This window comes from Sinocyclocheilus rhinocerous, unplaced genomic scaffold (genome assembly GCF_001515625.1).
Source record: "Sinocyclocheilus rhinocerous isolate Xijiao unplaced genomic scaffold, SAMN03320098_v1.1 scaffold1191, whole genome shotgun sequence".
Lineage (NCBI taxonomy): Eukaryota > Metazoa > Chordata > Actinopteri > Cypriniformes > Cyprinidae > Sinocyclocheilus > Sinocyclocheilus rhinocerous.
Genome location: NW_015636560.1, coordinates 424,062 through 446,624, shown reverse-complemented (window position 1 = coordinate 446,624; position 22,563 = coordinate 424,062). Strand labels below are relative to the sequence as shown.

At 38.5% G+C, this 22,563-nt stretch overlaps 1 protein-coding gene across 1 annotated transcript in view; it reads right to left on the bottom strand.

Annotated features, from left to right (window-relative positions):
- Positions 1 to 766: 766 nt before the first annotated feature.
- atp11b (ATPase phospholipid transporting 11B) overlaps positions 767 to 22,563 on the bottom strand; it is a 65,009-nt gene continuing 43,212 nt past the window's right edge. The window contains exons 25-31 of the mRNA XM_016562537.1: positions 19,490 to 19,617; positions 18,659 to 18,797; positions 17,884 to 17,949; positions 17,706 to 17,809; positions 16,490 to 16,655; positions 7,377 to 7,510; positions 767 to 2,302 (exon numbers count right to left, since the gene is read on the bottom strand). Coding sequence (XP_016418023.1) covers positions 2,221 to 2,302; positions 7,377 to 7,510; positions 16,490 to 16,655; positions 17,706 to 17,809; positions 17,884 to 17,949; positions 18,659 to 18,797; positions 19,490 to 19,617 — 819 coding nt within the window. The 3' untranslated portion in view covers positions 767 to 2,220. The remainder of the gene's footprint in view (positions 2,303 to 7,376; positions 7,511 to 16,489; positions 16,656 to 17,705; positions 17,810 to 17,883; positions 17,950 to 18,658; positions 18,798 to 19,489; positions 19,618 to 22,563) is intronic.

The window sequence follows — 22,563 nt, the reverse complement described above, 5'->3', positions numbered from 1 at the left end:
TGCAAAAACGTGAATTGGTACGAATTTGCGCCGGGTGACGCAAATTGGGCAATGTGATTACCACAAACGCACAGTAATTGCCTCAATCACGTCTTCCGCGCAAGTTGAAAAATTTTAACTTGAGCGGGAAATTCGCATATGTTGTCGCACAAGCCAATCAGAGAAGAGCTTATTCACAAGTCCAGTTTGTATCAGAAAATGAAAGGAGAGCATAAGCAATGTTTTTATTCATGCGAGTGACGCGAAAAACATCCCACAATTAATCTAGAGTGATAATGTGATGCAAATATTTGCTTTTTTTTAAAGATTTATTTTTGGTGTTTTTGCCTTTTTATTAGGATAGGACAGAATATGAGGCAGGAAGTGAAGTGGGTGAGAGAGAGGGGGATGGGATCGGGAAAGGCCTGCGAACCGGGACTCCTGAAGCACAACGGCGTCATATTTTGGTGCGCTACCCACGAGGCTATTAGTGCTGACCACACACCATTACTTCTGCCACTGATTAATATAGTTCACAATTATACTGGGAAAAAAAAAGTTTGTGTGGGATTTACTTTGGAAAAAAGTTAATTTCACAAAATAATTACAAGTAAATGGCAAGTAACACATTGAATTAAACATGACATTTGAAAGTAGAAACACTGAAATAGTATTTTATATTTACACACACACACACACAACATTTTATAAAAGCAAGTCTACTGCATTGTAAAACTGTACAAAAACCTGAAGTGTGGAATACTAATAATCATAATAAAACACTGGATTTTATAAAGGTATTTATTCTGTAAATAGAACTTTCATAAACATCGGCAATTAAACATGTTCACTGTAAGGAGAGTACAATTAGAAGAACATATGTTTACACAAAAAAAGATGAAAACGCAACATGGATGACTGACATCACAGCTAGATCAGGTATTTCCAGTCTAGAATGAGTCTTATTGCTAATGTCTCTGAGTAACAAGTGGCATACTGCATTGCTATATAATCCAAGAAAATACATTATATAGCAAAACACTTCCGCCATTGGATTTCAACACAAGATCTGAAATAGTAATGATCAGCGGTCAGGAGTCCTTTTGGGTTTGAACATTGACATGAAAAAAGTGATATACAAATAAAGACTACAGAGAAGAAGTACCAAAATAGAGTAATCCACAATTCAAAACGTAACCATACTCCATCATAAAATCTGACTCCCAACTGCCACCCGGGTCACGGCACCAGATTTCAGCCGATACCTGTGAGATCCAGGGCGTCACGGCCTTTGCAGCAAAAATAAAGACAAATCCCAAGACTAGACTCCTCAAATCGGGAGCATGTAGGTCCAGTTGACTTAGGCCTCTGTTACAGGGTTATTGAGACAGATTGACCCAAGTGCAGCATGCAGTCTGGTATCATAAACTTCAATATAGTTGATCTAAGCAAGTTTAAAACGGTTGTCTCAATGCTCTGGCCTTACAATAACCCACGGCCCATGTAGGATGAATTTCATACCTTTTCCTCCGACTATGCCCTCCTACGCGATTAAATATACACACGCATACACACGCAAACGAAAAAAATATCATCATTCAGCTTTGACGAGTGGTTAACAACACAAGCAGAAAAACAAGGAACACGGCAACAATGATAAATTAACCGGTGACAATGGTTAGAGATGACAACATAGCATGTGCGAGACAGAGGAAACGAGAAATAATATGCAGGCACATGACTGATGGAGGTTAAAGTGATCGAGTTCAAGGATGATATGCGAGTTTTCCATCAAGAACTCCATCGTGACATTCTTGCATCATGATTATCTGTACGAACCACAACTCGGGCTGGGTGTACAGGTAGGCATCTTAGGGTAGGAGGCTACAGGTTTGTGAGCTAGCGCTACACGGCGCTCACATTTAATACCTTGAAAATCAGGCAATTAAAAGAGGGAAATATGGCTTCAAACAGACCCCCTCGTTTTCCTCAGGAAAGATGGCGGCCCTTTGCGTACAGTTCCGTGGATTTACTAGCAGCGGAAACTCAAGACACACAAATCCTTTGGTTTTTGCAGGAGCCACTGCCTGTCCCTTGTTGCTGATCACATATGATGTGATACTCAGAGCTTTTAAAGTGTGACAGTCTGGCTGGTGACTGGACAAGGGCAGGGGGACGGGGTAAAGGGTAAAGGGCAGGCGTCTCCAGACTCTACGAGCTGATCCTTTTCGGGCTGGTGCATTAACAATGAGAGACCTCCATGGGTGAGAGCGTCAGGATGCTCCGGTCGTTGGAGAAGAAGGTGTCCGAGTCGCTCCAAGATCTGGAAGGATCAAGGAAAGTGCGAACAGTGAGGAGGACAGTGTGGACAGTTTGGAGGTTTCAATTCAAAGCTATATAGGCGCAGAGAGGGACGTTCATGGCCAGTGCACGACCTGAATACTAGGGATGCAGCACAATGTTTCAGTTTTTAGTGCTAGCATTTTGATAAATATCAAGCTATTTTTCCCCCAATTCAAACAGGCTATAAAAGTAATTGTTATTCTATTAAGATTTTTTTATTTAAGTATATATTGTGTAAAACAACTGTTATGTAAATCTTTAACTGGTATGATTATATCCATGCATCAACCATTAAGAAACATGACAAATTGGTCAACGACTAATTGTGAACATTTGTTTTGCAGATAAAACAGTGTGAATTTATGAAAAATAATAAATATTGGCCATTAAGTCTTACTATATTTGATTAAATATCCTTAAAGGGATAGATCGCCTAGAAATGAAAATCCTGTCATTAATTACTCCCCCCTCATGTCATTCCAAACCCATAAGACTTTCGTTCATCTTCGAAACACAAAGATGTTTTATTAAAGAATTCGCTCCTTCCATTCAAAGTCCTTTACACCAAAAAGTTAAAGAACAATGCATAAAAAGTAACTGACCAAGAGACACATCAAGTATATCAAATATGGTAAACAGAAGCTTAAACATGCTTACTTAATGAGCGAGAATCAATTAGTTTTTTTTTCTTTTCTCGTAGATGGCACAAGCACGGTTAAGCTCTTTTGAAGCGTCAAAGTTTTGGTCTTTTAATGGAAGGAAAAATCTCTGCATTTGAATATCTTCATTTGTGTTTTGAAGATGAACCACAGGGTTTTGGGTTTGGAATGACATGAATTACAAGGGTGAATAACTGATAACAGTTTACATTTTTGGCTGAACTATCCCCTTAATGGCACCGTCCTCCAGGAAGCGACAACTCTTCGTTTCGTGGCTTTAATTGGTTTGTCACTTTAAAATGACTAAATTATTTGTATTATGCCAAACATATAATATCGAATAACAGTTAAAAAATAAAAATGAACTTCAAGTGGACACCTCATGTAACTCAATCTCTCACGGAGGAATGTCTAATTTTAGCTCTTGATTTACATCTTGTTAGGTTCCATAATGTAAAATGTCTTGCGACTGGTTATTAATTACTGGGTTACCAGAGTATATTCCCAAAAGTCCAGTATACTTTTTTTTTCTTTTTTTTTTACACAAGAGTGTTCATTTATCTGTGCATCCCTTCTTATAAATCTCTTTAACTAATGAACTCTTTGTGCATGAACATCAGCAAGCAACAGTCAGAGTCACAGCCAATGGAGAAATGGATGAGTTGCATGTTAGTACAAGATGGGTTAATGTGGATGGTTAAAAGACAATAAACAAATATAAACACAACATCCTTCCACAGCCTCGACATTCACATAGACTACATTCTTATGAAAGTATTAACCTTTTCCAAGCCAGAATATGTTGGGCATGGTACCTATATATGAAAAAGATCATTTACAGTATATAAGTAAATATACATAACGTAAATCTATTGTTTGTAGAAAAATATGTGTATATAGGTTCACTATAAAATTTATATTATATTTGTAAATAGAGTGGAATTAAGCAGCCCTTGAGGATCGGAGCCGTTCCAAAGCTATAGTCCTCAAACGCCAGACCTGCTACTCTTGAACACCAGAGGGCATTGGCTTCATCCAATGGACTAATCCCTCTGAAGCGCAGCCATATTATAAATAGATCCATGCTATATAAGATAAAGAATACATTGATAGCTACAGTAATGCGATTATCTTTGGATAGAAAGGACTGGTAGAGGGCAAATGTAAATGTACCATCGTCATGTTTTGCAGATGAAGACAACCGTTTTAAGACCTTGAGGAGGTAAAAAGTTGAAATCAGAACGTGTATTTGCATTTATATAGTTAAATGTATGTATATGCGGCTTACTGGCTTCATACCATAGTAACAATCTCCTTTATTATCTAAAGCAGTGGTTCTCAACTGGTTTTGCTTTAGGACCCATCAAGTGTGATGACCCAGTGTACCAAGTACCAAAATCATCCCTAAGTACATAAAAAAATGAGAAAGGTGAAAGAAAATTAATAAATTGCTCGTTTTTGATGATGTGGGCATGTTGGCATCTGCCTAATGTGACTTCATTCTACCAAGCAACAGATGATTTTGTGCCAAACCAATGTAAAGTGTGATGGGACGCACAGACTGACTTCAACAACAAAAGATGTATTTGTGTTTTATTAGGGGCCAAGCACTGAAGGTACGGTGACACCTATTGTATCTGTTAGTTTTCTTCTTCTTCCGCTCGAGCCTATGGCAGCCGATAGAAAAAAAAAGTTATGAAATTTGGCACTGATAGAGGACAGTCTCAACTTAAACAGTTTATGGCATAAACATGCTATGGTTAATGCTAATAACTTTTGAACCGTTAAGTTTAGAGGCAAAATAATTTTGGCCTCTTATTCATTGGCTCATGTTGACTCAAATGGACATCAAAATGAAAATTTCTAGAGGTCAAGATTTTTCAATTTATAATTATTCGAAAAACCTATTTTTTCGAGCTCATCCTTGTCTGTCTGATTTTCACCAAAATTGGCTTAGATCATTCTGGCAAAAAGTTATTAAAAGCTTTTTGATGAACCAAATCGTTCTGAAACAACATGCGCACAAATTTGACGAAGATCACGCCAAATTGAGATTTTTGCATATTCAAATAAAACTTGGTACATGTCATCATAAGCATCACCTGAGGCTACATGCAGTGTTTTGGCATAGCACCACCTACTGGTCAGGGGATATGAAAAATGGCTATTTTTTCTTTTTTTTTATGAACGCATTAGTGTATTGTCACAAAACTTGGTATGTGTCATCAGGACCAAAATATAAGAAATGCGCCACCTTCTGGTCAAAACTTATAATGAAATGAAAAAAAAAAATGCTAACAGCTTTTGATTAATTTTGCCTATTTTAATGAAAATGGTCTTGATATCTTCCTTGGATCATCCCAAGAGCATCGATACCATTTATGCCATATTCGGTCATACTTGCAATCTGCCAATTTGAATTTCTTTGAAAACCTGTTTTTTCTAACTGTTCCTAAACTTTTGGCCTGATTTTTACCGAAACTGACTTCCGTCCATGCTGGCAAAAGTTATCAAATGCTTTTCGATAGACCAAATAGTTCTCGAATAATGCATAAATAATTGTTAGCATGACGCCAAGCTGCTTCTGAGTCTGCAACTTTGGCATATTGACACCAAACTTTTTGTGTGTCATTGTCACCTCACACTGACAACAACGTAAGTAGATAACAGTGCCACCTATTGGTCAAAAGTGATAAGCAATTAAATCGTATTACTAGTGACTGTATATCTTGATTTTATTTATTGTATTTTTTGACTAAAATAATTTAAAAATGTCTTTAACTACTCACTGTTGTAGTCATTGTTCCTTCTTTGTGCTTGGCTCCTTAACTGCTGTTTGCAGCTATATTTTAATTATTATTATGATAAATGTTTGACATTTAATGCAACACGACTGCATAGGGAATTGGTAGGAAGCAAAGTGGGAGAGAAAACGAGATGTGGATTATGAGCCGGGACACGAACTTAGGTTGCCTACATGTAGAAATGCTGCTCACAAATCCATTGGCTCTAATACAGGATCAGGATATGAGGATCTTTTGACCCTCTTTTTTTAATTTAAACATAGCAATGTGTGACTCATTTTTGGCCCATGACCCACCAGCTGAGAACCACTGATCTGAAGACGTATGGAAGAAAAGCAGTACAGATCATTGATAAATGCAACAACATATAATCGTTTAGATGCTTCATTTGAGTGACACGGAAACAGTAAACGAACAGCGATAAAGCGTAGTAAAGTGCCTAGTAATACTCTAGGAGGACGCACACACTCTCTGGCATTCGTCCACCACTTAACACACTAAATATGAAACGCTGCCGTCATGCAATTAGACAGATTGATTCGACTTCCGTAAGGCTTCAAGTTTAACGTAACAAAAAAAGACGAACAAAAACAACTCAAGAATCCTCTTGGAGACTACAGTTAGCAGTGTCTCACGCAATCACGATGTGGTCCCTTGTTGAGTTTTTTCTTTGCGATAAATGAGCCGATCACAGCGGTGGTAGCTGTTGACCGTGGCTACCATTGGCCAGTCAGAGCAGAGGTCTCCTCTAGTACCCTGCGCTTCAATGGCAGTGTTCTAGCCGTTATACTGGAACAGGAATCTTATATTTAGCGAGACCAGGTCTCCTTGTACTCATCTCATCACTGCGGAGTAGTTTCGGAAGCGCCTTGCTTCCCAAAGTGCGGATACAGACAGTCAAAACGATTACGCGAAAAGCTGATTACGCGTTCGCATGCCATCACAAACCCCTCCACGGAGAGACACACACGCAAGGCAAAGACTACGACGCAGATTCAAACACTTGAACAGGGATGCAACGTCTCAGAACACGTAATGACAGGATGTTCCATGGATCAAGTCACATAGTCCAACATTCGACGAGCAAATACTTGCATAAATTGGCGCTACAAATGTTAGCCTTGCTAATAACTGGGTGTGTTGTCTGAGAACGAGGATGACGAGACAGCTTCGGCGATTATGGACTCGTATGGAGGCACAAGATCTTCAGCAGAGAACATTTATCTGCCACAGAGATAAGACACGAAAGCGACACCAGCAAAGAAGGACGCACCTCGAAAGAAGGTGAAGACGATGAAAGACGAAGACAATGGGTTGGAAGGGCAGACTCAAAGTAACTTTTCTACGTTTCCTTGTATACTTACATACCTGGAGCATCCCAGGCGATGAAGCTCGCTTGAACTTCTAGCTAATCTTTGTTACATTAAAGGCAAATGAATGCACCCGTTTCTGTCTTAAATTCTACATTGTAATCATTAGGGAATGCTTTGAGTGCACTGGTGGGCCTCACTCGTCCAGGGCCGCGGGCTCATCGTGCTCCAGCTTGTAGGAGATGTGCTTACAGCAGAGGCTAGAGAGAGAGAGGTCGCACCTGGTGGCCCGAGCGGGGTCGCAGCGGCCCATCATTCGCTCCACCAGCCGGCCCAGCCGTGAGCAGGCGTTTTGCCCCTCTGAGAAACAGCACATGGAGTCCACGCATCCGATGCCCTGGTAGGCCTCAGTAAACTGGAAAAAGAAAAAGAGAGGTCAATCAGAACAAGAAAGAGATTAAACCAAATGGTTCCCAACAAACATACCTGCACTCATTTGTCTTAATATTTTGTCATACTGGATACTCTTTACACATCAACTTTAAAATGCTGAATTTGTCCTGCATTTTACAACAGCACTTCCACAAAAAGGGCACAAAATTGGGCTTGAAACCTGAAGGGGTTTAAAAGGAAGATGTAAACTCACAATTATGAAAAAAGCCAGAATTGTGTGATTAAAAGTTGCAATTACCTTTTTTAATTCAGTGGCAGAAACAAGCTTTCATATATTTGTGTCTATTGCTTTAAACAAACAAAAAAAAGTAATAGTACACCAATTTGTACCCAATTTGAGAAAAGGGTGTATTTAAGTAACACCAGAGCAAAGCCTCAAATACAGGGCATCTGGTCATACCAATAATGAAAGACATAGCTTGAACACTGAACTCAAATCATAAATGCAGTGCATTATTTTTTACATTTAAAAGATGAGAGGTCTGAAATGAGACAATGAATGACCAAAAAATGAATACATTAGAATGATAAATGATGACATCTCATCAGAACCACAGACATCCTTGGCATCGACAGAAATTACAGTTGTCTTAACTCAATACTCAATTACTAAGATGACGCTAAAGACCTGCATGTTAAATTACAGCCTGAGTGCTCCAAGACGACTTTATTCAAATCAGACTCCCAATCAGATGCTCTCAAAACCAACCAAAGAGGGAAAAAGGAGTGCATGCAGCCAGAACTGAGGAAGTCAATTCTTTGATCTCTCTCAGGCAACCTGACTAGGCATTATGCAAACTACCAATATTAACATTAAATCCCTCCAGACTCACTTCAGCATGCCTTGCAGAATTGCTACACAGTCTTGAAACAAATGTGTTTGTTGACTGATGCATTAATGAGGACTTTAGGTTCATGTACACTTTGCTTTACATCTACAATAAAAGATGCTTGACAATTGTCCTACTAGAATCCACAACTATAATGACAGACAATCTCCAACACATTCGGTGACCACAGAAATACAGTCCATTTTTCTATGATGTTTCTTGTTCATCTGAATTTGACCATGTGCTGGGTTAAAGATTTAGCTATTACTACATGGACCTTGGCAGTTCTGCTAAAAAAAAAAAAAATCAATATTAGCAGGAACTTGCGGAAAGATTAAATGCCGCACGACTTCAACCGTGTCCTGTAACTGTAAATAAAGAGGCAGTTCAAGCGAAATGTGCAGGTCTAATCAAAAGCAGAACCTGTGCAGGCTGCTGCTGTCATTTCATCTCAGTTACAAATAAATGTGCTAGCTATTAATAAATCACATTTACCGGTTTAATATCTGTAGAGGTAAGAGAGTCACATGAATAACTGTTCAAGAGCTCATTTAATGGAGCAATCTGTTGAGTTCTGAGGCTCAACCGGAGTTTAATTGGAACGGTACACACCTGAATTAGGAAAACTGTTTTTCAATCAGACCAAACTTTGATTTTCAGTAAAAGCTCTAGTGTGAAAATGTGAGTAAATCTCCAAAATAATTGTTTAGTGAGTAATACACAGTGAGTACTAGTGAGTACTCTGAGTACTGAACACAGAAGTCTCTCCTGAACTCATAATGATTGACTTAATAACATCATCTTGCGGCTGTGAACCAAAAACATGTATGCTAACTGTTGGCAATTTTGTTTGGTGTCCAAAAAATATGACAATTTATAGGGCTGCAACAACTAATCGATAAAATCGAAAACAAAAATAAACCAGTAAATTTGATTATTGACTTTTCAGGTCTGTGTGCTGTGCACAGAAAATATCACCAATCATTCTACTTTATAATAGTGAGTAGTACATTTCGATGGACAAACCACATCTGGAAAATAGTGGAGAACACAGAATTTTAAATAATAAATAAAAATCAATTAAATTAATTTAAAATATTATGTTTGAATTTCCATCTAATTAATCGAAGAAATGCGTGTAAAAGTAGTGCATTTCCATGGATAAAGTGCATTCGGAAAATAGTGGAGGACACTGAATTCTTAATAATAAATTAAAAATCTTAATTATGTTTGGATTTTCATCCAATTAATCGAAGAAATAATCAACAGATTATCAAAATTAGTGTTAGTTTGCAGCCCAGCAAACTAGCAAATTAAGCACTCAGGAACAGACAGAAAACCATATTTGCCTGCAGTGTGTACATGGCCATAGTATGACAAAAACATGCTATTATATTATAAACAAAGACCAGCAGCATAAAAGTTACTAACAACCATTAGTGAATCACACATAACCGTCAGTAACTGTTCATTCATTATAGAAAAAGAACAGCTCATTCAATCAATGATATATAAGGTTGATGAAAATACAGACAAATGTTTGTCAAATTAAATACAAACACAATTGATTATGGGGGGGAAAAATAAATAAGGATGATTAAGACATGCAGACATATAAGGCACTTGAGGCGGAGATTAGATTAGACCAGCAGAGTCTCAAGTGAATAGATGGTCATGTAACGGACAAAGATCTAAGACTCATGCCACTCAGAGCAGCCCTCGCTCCTGCTTACATCACAGGGAGAGCTAGTGTCACATGACAGGATGACTGGGTCATGGCGGTCACATACTGTACACACACAGATGGAGGCCTGATGGGGGTAGAGTACTACCTAGGGGAAGGGTGGGGCTGCACCAGAGGTGGAGGAAAAGCAGCGATCAGTGGCCGATTGTCCTCCCCTCTGCTCCCGATTTCAGCAGTGTCATATTCTGAGCTGACTGAAACCTTATCCGCTTCCATCTGGAAGGACAAAACAGCGCGGTAAGTCTCCCAAACGGATGAAAACAGAAGAAAGGTGAATGAGCATGAAACTGCCCCATGTCCACTGTGAGAACACTCCTTCTGAACTTGAAGGCTCTGTTCCAAAACCTAGTGAGCTGCCTATGTAGACAGCATTTTAAGGCATCTTGGACACTATCCAGATGTGAAGTCTTTTCCAAAAAAGCTTAAACTTTTGGCCAAATTAAAGGAACTCTCCACTATTTTTGAAAATAGGCTAATTTTCCAACTGCCCTAGAGTTAAACAGTTGAGTTTTACCGTTTTCGAATCCATTCAGCCGATCTCCGGGTGAGAGGTAAGGGAACTTTTCCCATTCATTTGATAGAGAGCCAGCTCTTCAAATGGCCTTCACCTCTACCACCTCCATACAATTCAACTGTCCTTATTGATATCACAGTTCTTTACAATGGACTGAACTGACAACACTTGTGGCATGTTTAGAATTCATAACATAAGACATTAAAAACATCTTGTGATGGAAAATCTGATATTCTTTTCATAAAACATTTTTTGTAAATCTTAAATTTACTAAGAATTTATAAAGAAATTATATATATATATATATATATAAAATCAAATGTAGCTAATTATAATGTATTATTTTACCCAACATTTGTGTGTGCTATGTATATTTAATGTGATATCACATTTACCATTGCTCTGCAAAATTTCACAGGTGACAATAAGTGGGAATGAATGTGTAGGGGGAAAAAAAAGCGGTGAAGGATATGGGAATAATGACGATAAAATAAACATCTTAAGCAATTCAAACCAACCCTAAATAACTGCTTGCCAAACAGCCTATTATTAATGAATAATTTTGTATTATTTTAATATGGTGTTATACAAAAATGGTTGAGTAGACGCCACCAGAATTGAGTGCCTCATCCAATTTGAATGTTTGGTTTTGCTTTGTTTCCAAATTAAGAATTTCTTACAAAACGAAGGTCACCGTCGAACCAAGACACTTGCTATTGGTTGGTTGCTGCAAATTTGTGCGTCAAAGCTCGCCAAACTTCATCAGGCACCTGCTTTCAAAAATGACTTCACAAAGTCAACTGTAACATTAAACAAACTTAGGTTTTCAATAAGAGCTCTTGAGTGAAAATGCCCTAAAATCTTTTAAATAACCTAACCAAATAAGACAAACATGAGGCCTCATCGCAAAAGACCGACAATCGCATTTCTAAACAGAGCAGAAATTAATGTAATGAATACAGGAGTCTTTCCTTGAACTCACAATGGTTGACATAATATCAACATGTTGGCAGCTTGTGGCTTGTAAACCAAACACATGGAGGGCAACAGTTGGATAAAGAATTCTAAAATAACATTTCGGTTCGGATGCTGCCTTCGAAGGTAGAACAGGAAGCAGACAGGAAGACAGGCCACTAGGTTTTGGAACCAAGCAGAAGAGTTCAAAAAAATTCACAGTAGGGTTGCACCGATATACGATAGTATTGTGTACTGACGATAGTCTGACATATTGCCTGTGGCTGATGCCTTTGACGATTATTATTATTACTCAGGCTAGTAATTATTATATATCAGGCTAGAAATACTATCTATTTCATATTTTGGCTTATTTGTTCCATTATATTTCTTTTTCCATGTTTTTACAGTGTTGCGAGTTATAACCAATCACACACAATTATGTTGGGCTTATGAATGCAATAGCCAATCAGAGGCGTTCAGATGAGTCATCGATGAAACACCGGAGTTTTGTTGTTCAGCGTGCGCTGACTGAATTCTGACTCGCGAATTCTCTGATAAACAACAAAGTGCATATGTACGTGCAATGTAAGCATAAGAAATGTATTCATCATACAGTGTAGGATGGCTTCACTGATTATAACGGGAGTGTTAAAATACTCAAAGTGCATAATACTCACGCTAGCCTGAAGTCGGTTATGATTTTCTTTGGTAATATAAATGTTCTTTGCTCGTTTTCTGTAGCTGCTATTTGAATAACTGAGGAAATGTAAGCCCTATGATTAGTAACTTACAATGTTTCTATTAAATTGTTATCATGTTGAATACAAATTCAGTTTTAGCCTTACGCTTAAAGTGGTTCACTCTCCGGCAATGAAACTAAGCAAATAAATAATTAAATAAATTAGCATGATAATATTGTGTATCGGCGATTTCAGATGCTGACGAGAGGACGATAATAAAATCGAACATATCACCCAACACCAATTCGTAGAACATTTTTAGAATTTTTTTAGCTGAATTTCCACGAAGTTAAATTCAGATTTTAAGTAAGCATTTTACTGATGTCTCGCTGGAGCTGGACTGGAGATAATTTTCTCTGCTCGTTGGTAGAGACTAAAAACAATCGTTTTGGGAACATGCAGTCTGGGTAAACATTTTTCAGAGAGAACAAAAACTCATTAGAAAGCTTCCAAACAATACAAAAAGCATCTATCAATGGGGCTGTGAGCTCGTTTGCTTTAAATCTGACCTACACAATCATGCACTTGCAGGTACGGGTTACGCATGCAGGTGAATTGTTAAAGCACGCAAGTTGCTTATTTCGCTCCTCCCCCTCTGTTAGTTTTTCCTCCGCATGCAGTGTGAGGGTGTCTCTCCTACTCTACCTAATCTTGCCCAGCTGATTCTTGGCTCTGGACAGAGGCTGAAGTGCGATGAAGTCATCACCTATAGCCACACGGTTGGTGTACATCTACAGAACACACAGAGGGTCAAGAAAAGAGGAGGAAAAGTCACATGAGCAGTTATACACACTGTACACCACAACCCACTCACCACACGCATTCAGAAATGACAGAGACAGGAAACAGGAAACAAGCAGCAGACGCAGAGAGAAAGCACTTTGAATCTATCGGGTGTCATCCGCAGGGCAGCGTGTGCTGACGCCACAGAACCGTACTGCAGCAACTTCAGTTACTGCCTCACTTAGGCATGTAGAAATAAAGGGGAATATAAGGATTAAAAGTGTACGAAATGAACAAAATAAGCGAAAAAAGCTGAGTGTTAGATGCGAGTAAAGATTTTGAAAGAGGCTGGAGTTGACAGCCTTGTGTTCGAATCCCAGCTCATCATTCTCTCCTTCTCCCACTTTTTTGTCACACCTTGAAATATCCTATCCAAATAAAGGCACAAACGTACAAAAATAAACCCTAAAAAATTTTATAAGACAGTAAAAATTTGATATTTGGCTTAATATATCGGCTTAATTCGTATATAGTCTTATCATCTTAATTTAGGCTCATCTCTCTCAAAACAAAAGATATATATTATACTATACAATTATATTATATTATACAACACCAGATATTTCTTACTGTATCATTTTTTTAATCAACAATGCTTAGCAGTTCTCGCTTTTTATTTGCGGAAAAAAAATGGTTTTGGCATACAATCGCCAGTGGTACTCGGTCCTATGCAAGACGGTAACATAACAGGAACCAGAAACTATCAACCACCCACACCCCAAATTATTAACTTATAGCCATAGTCTCTTTACAAAAGTGAAAACTGGTACCGTTTTTAGTTTTAGTTTGTGTCATTGACTGATATACTTCAAGTGCAATTGAAGAACAAAACCGGGTGTAGCATATTTTCTAACAAAGGGTACGTTTACATGACTACAATGTACTAAAATAAGTTTTTCCTTTGAACTTTCGAAAAGTTTTGCGTACAGACGACAATATTGTCAAAACCCCCGTTTCACATGGATCTGCGAAAACAACAAAAAAATCCTGTATTATTCATGCCAGGCCATTAGATGGCGATGTCACTTTGTAAATAAACCTTCACACCTGCTCACATACCTATAGACTGACAATGATATGTCAACATTTTGTTTACACAGAGAGGCTAACGGATTCTTTTTCAAAAAACATGCACTTTTAAAACCTGTTTTCAAAAGTTTGCGCTCTCTAAATAGGGGCTTTCGCACCATTTAGTTCTAGGAGCTAGCCAGCAGGGTCGTTCCTTGAGAACCAATTTCTCCCTCGGGTCGTTTTCCTGGTTGCATTCACAGCAGGAACTCTGAAGCGGCCGACAGTCATGTTTTTATTCGCGGCATTTACAAACATCAGCAACCGGTGAATGGAGAGCGCCGTGTTCGGAGCTGTTTTTGTTGTGTGTCGTAGGTTTCGTGATAACAGACATGGAATGTAAACGCACAATTTACGCAATTAAAAGAACGTTAAAATCTGACTAATGACAACTTGCAGCGTTACGTCATCAAGGCTGAGAAAATAACACAAAACTGCAGACAACAGGTAAATGCCATTTAAGTCCTTAGCCATCTTCAAGAATCGGCTAAAAACACATTTCTTCCATCTTTATTTGACCCTCTAACTCTAGCACTCTCTATTCTAATTCTATTCTTTATAAAAAAAACATGCCCCTTTTAGACTTGCTTGAAATTTACTAACTGCTTGTTTTTCTTTTAAAAACAAACAAAAAAAACTAACACTTGCTTCTCTAATCTTTTTGCATTCCATCTATTTGTTTTCTTTTTAAATCTGTTTTCTTTTTATTTATTATATGATTAAAAAAAACCTTGATACGTGTACTGCATTAAGCTAACTGAGACTTGTTATAGCACTTGCGTATCATTGCTCTTTTGTTGATTTTGATTGCTTTCATGGTCCTCATTTGTAAGTCGCTTTGGATAAAATGTCTGAATGTAAATATTTTTTACAGGGCTTTTTAAAAATGCTGGTAGCCGGTGTTTTTCATATGCATTTGGCCAATCCGCGTACACTTACGTCACTGGTAGTTCCTATAGAACTGTTTTAGACCATTCTCTGAAGTAGGAGCTAATTTAGTTCCCCCAAATGGAGTTCCTAGAACTAAATACATTCTTAGTTCCTGCGGTGCGAACACATCAAAAAGCGGGAACTTCCGCCAATAGTTCTAGGAACTATGGAAAGGTTCCTCTGGTGCGAAAGCCCTAATGAACAGCCAAACCGCAAAAGTTCGAAGCGGTGTCAGATAAACGCCCCTAAAAACCTGGCCAAAACAAAGATGTTTGAGTTTGTTTTGTTGGTTCGAAAAAACCCGTTTCTAGAAAATGTGTGTTGACTTTTAAACACCATCAAGCCACTATTAGTTCATGACGATAGCATAATAGGTGTGTGTGTTTTACGGCTCCGCCCTCTTTGACATGAAAGTCTTTTAAGGTTAATTTCTTTCAGACTGTCAAGGTTAGACACGAGTAAAACCATGAATGTACTTGAGTGTCGAATTGTAGAGCTGGCGCAAACATATCGACATCGATATGATCAGATGTCCATCGAAAAGCTATTTCAAACTTTCATTTACCCCCGAGTGAAAAACCTCACTAAAAGTATACCAGGGCCTTTATAGCAGCACCAAACTAGTTAAGTAGACTGGAACTCTCGTAGGTTACAAACCATTGTTTTAATTAACTATGTGAATCTTTAACTTTTTAAATAAAGGTGCTCTCTATTGAAGAATTAGAGAATCATGAAATATCAGTGGAATTGTAATTAGATTAGATTAGTTGTCCGGTCGGGCAAGTAAAATTCTCTTTCACTTGCCCCTTCAAAAACTGCACACAGATCATCAAAAGCATTCTCTCGCGCACCCCTGCTGGTCGGTCTGTGCACCCCTAGGGGTGCGCGCACCCCAGTTTGGGAACCGCTGGTGTAGACTACTGAAAAGTTATTATGATTATGATGTTATGAAGAAATTATGATGTCACTTAAATGGGGAACTTTTAACACCCTGCCAAGTCAGGACTATTTTCAAAATGTTCACACAAATAAACCATTAAGATAAGCAAGCCATCATGAAGCTACAACCTGCCATTATCTATTCTCATAATTCAACCAGACAAGATGCACTGCATTTCCAGATGTAATAAGTGTCTGCTTCAGTAGATTTTTAATATTGCGATGAATGCTGGTGCTGTAGTGACGCTGTCGGATGATACCTCTGAGTGAGTTTAAGTGAAGGTGAGCTGCTGGTGAGACGTGAGCCACATGCTGTATTACTTCATCAGTGTCATCTTTGAAAGCATAAATCCAGCACAACTCCACACGTGACACACAAACTCTCACTCCATCTCAATCAGAGCTCGAGCGTTTGTGGTGGAAATCTGACGCTCACCTGAGATTTCTGCGTGCTGGTCGGCTGCAGGTGCCTGTAGAAGACCTTCTTGATGACGTCTGGAAACAGGCAGGTAATGACGATGATGATGATGGCAAACCAGGCCGAGCCGCTGGACAGCAGCTGAACAAAGACGAAGTACATGTCCTGCGTGTGAAGAAATGGCCTAACGGAGGGGAAAACTTCAATTAGACTGCAATTAGTTGCTAATGCTGTCAAATATCTAACTAATGAGCAACTGTTTCAGAGCCAGAGCCAAATATTGAGCACAGCATCTTGACTAGATTCCAGAGGACGTCACTACTGGACATGTGAGACCAGAAAGAGCAAACTGTTACCACCAGCAAATCAACAATTCAATGCAAACTATTTAGAAAGGAAAATAACCAATTTAGGTATTGTTCGTGACTTCCACTTTCTCACCTAGGACAGAGAAAACCATGAATTTTTACAATTTATCACACTCATTTTAAGCAGTGACTTGTGTCATTCTTGATTACTGGACAAGGATTTGAAGAAAAAATAAAACCCCTTACTTCCAGCAGATGCAAGATTTTAGAGTATGACTACAAAAATGTCAAAATCTCATGCATTAATGGCATGATTTTTTAATTGGCGTGTCAAGTTACACATAGTTCAACTTAAAAAAAATGCATCTCAAGACCTTGCGCTCTTTTCTCACGGTACAGTGCTGCGTCTCATGTTTTTAAAATTAAATAAATTTTTAAACATTTAATTTAAGCAATTTACAATGTAAATTACATCATCTAAAATGAATACATAAAATGCAAAAAAAAAAAAAAAAGCAGAATATTGAGGGGATTTGTGTAGTGCACACTACCACTTATATATTTTAGTTTTATTTATTTGCAAATTAATTTGAAGGAAATATTGCAAAGATGTCACCATTATTTTTATTAAATTGACTATTATATATTTTATTATAAATTATAATACTCATAATTTACTCATCTAAGTATATACATTTTGAAAACTCACAACAATTTTCTAAGGCTGTAACCACATATTAAGGATATGAAAGTGCCATTGAAAAACTAATATTTTTTTACCACTAATCTGAATAATGCGAAAAACACATTCCTCTAAAACAGACCCATAATGCCTATGGATTGGTGGTGGGAAAGCATGATTTCTTTAAAATTCAGTCAAAGTTCAAATTTCATTTCTCTATGGGAAAACACATGCAATACAGTACCAGATGATGCCGCCATAAAACAAGGAGAAGATGAAGTAGAAGGCGATGGAGCCCCATGTGACAAAGTGATTCATCCACGTCCAGAAATGTGTCTCTATGGCCAGCTGTGGAGACAACGGTGCAAATGAAGATCACGTGTTATTTAAAAAGCACGCGTTGCATTTAAGAACGCACTCACCTTCAGCGTAACCGTAATAACCATCACAGTGAATACTAAAGTGCCAAACGTCCAGTTTCCAAACATCTGCAAGAAAGAAACACGACTGTATGAAAAGATTTCAAACTAGCCCATCAGTCTGTTCACATGTCGTATGGGGTGAACTAAATATCTAGAGGCTTTCAATTCATCCAAAATAAACGACGCCAAACCGCTTTATATCAGAGAGCGATTCCGGCTTGTCGGAAGCCATCCGCTGTCATGCAAAGTGCGAGTGAGGGAGCGTGTCCAAATCTTGTCGTAACTCAGCCCCGCAATTGAGGATGGCAGAGTTTCAAAAGAATCAAGATCAGAGCCGCTAAACCAAACCAAGGAGACAGCTGCTCATTAGAAAAGACACATGCATCAACTGGAATCCAGTCAACTCTTACCAGTTGCCTGTTAGCTCGCAAAATCTGAGAGCATGCACGGCAGGAAAGAGAAAGAGAGAAGCAGAAAAAGTGAGAGAATATGGATAAGTAGTAAAAGCCAACAGTAAGGGAAGATAACGATGTTATTAGTTGGAGGATTGATGCTTCGTGTCTGTAAGCTGGAGTTAATCAATAGTCACTAAGGCTAAGTAACGGTTATTAACGTCTAACCAAGTGCATTCATTAACTTAAGCGCTTCTAGCTAAAGAATTCAGATAGCATCTCTGAGATCTATACAGAATGCTGTGTGGAGGATATCAAAGACAACTGTCATGCCACAGACACAGAAGAGCGAGGTGAAGCCGAGAGCTCTCTCTGGCGCTGACCTGTCCGTTTCCCATCAGCGTGGTGTCTTCTCCCATCAGGATGTAGGAGCCGAAGAAGAAGACGAAGGCGTGGCAGAAGCCCAGGAAGGTCCAGTACAAAAAGGTTTTGAAGGACAGCAGGGAATTTTTACTGATGTCTCTGAAGAAGGGAAAGAATATTACTTCATTTCGATTTGGGAGGGGGAATGAAAACAACAAAACAGACTCAAATTCCCATTACAGCTAATATTAAATTAAGGTTTAAATTGGAAATAGTTGAATCGATTTTCAACCAGCTCGCGGTTAATCGTTACATCCCTAGAAATAGAGAAAATGTGCAGGTACATTTTAAATTTTTGCAATACTTAAACTTTAATGTAATCTAAAACTATTAAAATTAGTTTAAATTAATTGAAATTGCTTAAAAAAGAGAAATGTTGAAATTAAAAAAATGAAGTGCTAAACAGTGCTATTTTAGTATGATCGATAAACTATTATTTTTTTGTTATTATTTAGTATTACATCTTATTTTTATATTTTGTTATTTTCGGTTTATATTTTCATTTTAATTTTGTTGTGTATTTTTGACATTTTTATTAGTTTTAGTTTGCTTTTAAACATGCCTACATAGTTTATCATTTAGTTTTAGTTATTTACTACTTCAAAAAACTAAATGAAAATAAATGTTGCCTTTGCAAATAGCTGGGGGAAAAAAGTTAGATATATATAATGAATTTAAAAGAAAAAAAAAATATATATATATATATTTTTTTTAAAGAACAACTAATAATAATATTGACATGATGAAATATTGACTTTATTTAAAAGATCATTTCCTCAAAAGACAAACACCTGTAAAGTGCTGGTTTGCTCTGCAGAACATGTGGATGCACCAGCTGCTCAAACAGACTGTATACCAGTATGGGCAGAGAGGTGAAGCAGATATTATACAGCGTCAGATACACGCTGTCATAAAGAGTCTGCGAAGCACAAGACAGCATGTTAAACTCCCACACTAAAATCAAACAGGGTTTTGAGAAATCACACATTGATCACACACACACACACACAGTCAAAGGTCAAACTGAAATCTCCAGACTTAACCAACTTCTGCTGATTTCTAAAAACACGCAACAGCAAATATCTAACGACTGGAAAACCTCAGTATATAGTCAGAGTCAAAAATTATGTGTATTATAATGACAATAATTCTATTGGTCAACTCTTGACCAACTTGAACCTGTTCCAAAACTTTTTTCACTCTCACATGAAATTCACAACACCATGGATTCCTACTGAAGTAACTGGATTTCAAAAATCTGATGAACAACAGAAGTCCGTAGGTGGTCACTACTCTATGGTTTTCTGGTCTCTAGATATGGATTAGGTCCTTTCTCCAATGCCACCAATTGGTCATTTTGAGTCAGACTGCTTAAATATTTTCTGTAGATCGAACAGTACAGCATGGCACTAGCAACACCAATGTCAAGGGTTTGATTCCAATCCTAACAATAGCTATGTTTCCATCACCGTTTTAATACGCATTTTGAAGTATCGCATGAGAAACGAGTGATGGAAACGCCAAATTTCGAAAAGAAATCCCTTAATTCGCAAAAAAAGTTTTTACGCTCGCTTGAGGTGGTTTTTGACTTGTGCGAAAAAGGGTTAATGCGAATAATGGCAGATGGAAACGCATTTTGCGAATAAATCCCGCATGAGCGTTCAAAAAAGTCATGTGACTTTGCGCTATGGGACAGCATAACCTGACTAACCAGCGGACCGATTTAGTTGCACAGCATCTGAAATGTTGTCATGGTCATTCTGAAGTGCCCGAGCAAAGTATGTCGTCAAAGTATTTCTACTGCCTCCCAGAACGGTCTACCACGACTGCGTTCCCAAACAGCTGACATTCAGCTCCGAAAGCAAGACCGCATTTATTGTGCTTCGTCTGCTCACTCAAAGCGCAAGTAATTTATTATATTTGAGAATTATTATATTCAGTGGCTTCTCTTACTTTTCTTAGTGATATTTAGTGCCAGTTTATCAGGAAGTGATGATTTGCTGACTCGTTGGATGGAAACAGTGCTTGTTCGCAAATGTTTTATGCGATATTCCAATTTTGCTCACAAGTTAAATTTGCAACTTTGGATGGAAACCCGGCTGTTGATAAAAAAGTAGCTTAAATGCACTGCAAGTAGCTTTGGAAAAAAAGCATCTGCCAAATACATAAGTGTAAATGTAAATGTAAAATAACTTAATACTAAGGCTTTAGAGTTTAAATCACTAACCCTACATATTAGCAGTACATTTACCACTGTTTTGCGAAATTTTCCAGGTGAAATCCAGTCATTTCAATGGGAATCCTTGAGAACTGGTATTTCAAGCGAAGGTGAAAGATTTTGCAACGGGTTAAAGTTGGTCACACAGATTCGTCGTGTTAACCAACAGAAAATTACATAAAATGATGACTGGGAGAGACACTTACTTGCTGTGAGAACAAACAGAAGAACTGGTATAAAAACTGGGGAGTGATAAAGCACACATTCTACAAGAAAACAAAACAGAGTTTTATAAAAACGCAAATCTTCAACCGGAAAGCCACACAAAAAGCTCCCAACGTACCTTGTAGAAAAAGTACTGCACAAGGGTTGCTATTCTAATGTAGTAGAAATGGCCGTGTACAAGCAGCAATTTGGCGAGGAACTTGAACCTCGCGATTGCATAGTCGCTGTTCCTCACGGCTTGTCTTCCTTCTTTGCCCATGATTCCTGTACGGAGGTTCATTCGGTTAGCTTGATCGCAATACATTTGACTCGCAAGCCACACCTTTGAGTCCACCTACCAATACCAACGTGAGCCTCCTGGATCATACTGACATCGTTGGCTCCGTCTCCAATGGCTAATGTAATAGGCTTCTCAGGAGAAGTCTTCAACAGTCTCACCACCTGCAAAACACACACCAGCGCTATGAAAACAACAGGCCAGTGTGGGGCGACTGAGCAGAGACCGGACATATTAGTGTGCGTGACCTCTGACCTTGTGGAGAGAGTGAAACCTGAACACAAGGAGGGTAAGGTGACCCACCTTGGCTTTTTGGAGAGGTGCCATTCTGCAGCAGAGTACCGCCGAGCAGTTCTTACACACCTCCATGAAGAGTTTCTCATGCTCCCGCAGAGCCAGAGACAGACTGGCCCCATCCACCACCAGCCCGTGCTGGATCACATGATCCTCCTTGATCCTGCACAAACCCATCTCAAACAATTAGTCCTACAATTAGTTTCCCTTTCAGATGCAACGTTTATGGGAGGAGAGTATTAAAATTAATCACGCAACGCGATTTACTAACATTTACGCTCGTCAAATTACTGGTATTTGCGCAAGTATTTAATGCCCCCAAAAAAGCATGTCTTAAAGGGGTCATGACATGAGAAATCAAAATTGCCTTGATCTTTTGGCATATAAGAGGTCTTTGTTCCATTAAAATGTCCTGCAAGTTTCATAGCTTAAGACGTCCTCCTCATTATAAACAAAGCATTTATTTAATCAAGCTCCAAAAACGACTCATTTTGGATTCAATGCGGCAAGGTGGCGTCACCTAGCCCCAGTCGTTTGCATATACAACGCCTTCAGATCAACACATTGACATAGGCGCCGCCCACTGGCGTTAAGCCGCTAACGGCTTGTTCACGCTTGATCAATGCGAGTGTCACGTCAGAAATGACAATCACTGCCGCTAACTTGTCTACACTGGATACAGAATAGAGAAGCGCGTTCACTTTCTGACACAGTCCACTCGCTCGAGTCTGTCGTCAATCGGACAAATGGACTGAAAGATTGTTCGCTTTGACACGTTTGGTTTAAACGGCTCGTTCACATCTTTGTACAGATATCAGAAAGATCTCAGCGTAAGGAACAAGTGGATTGTT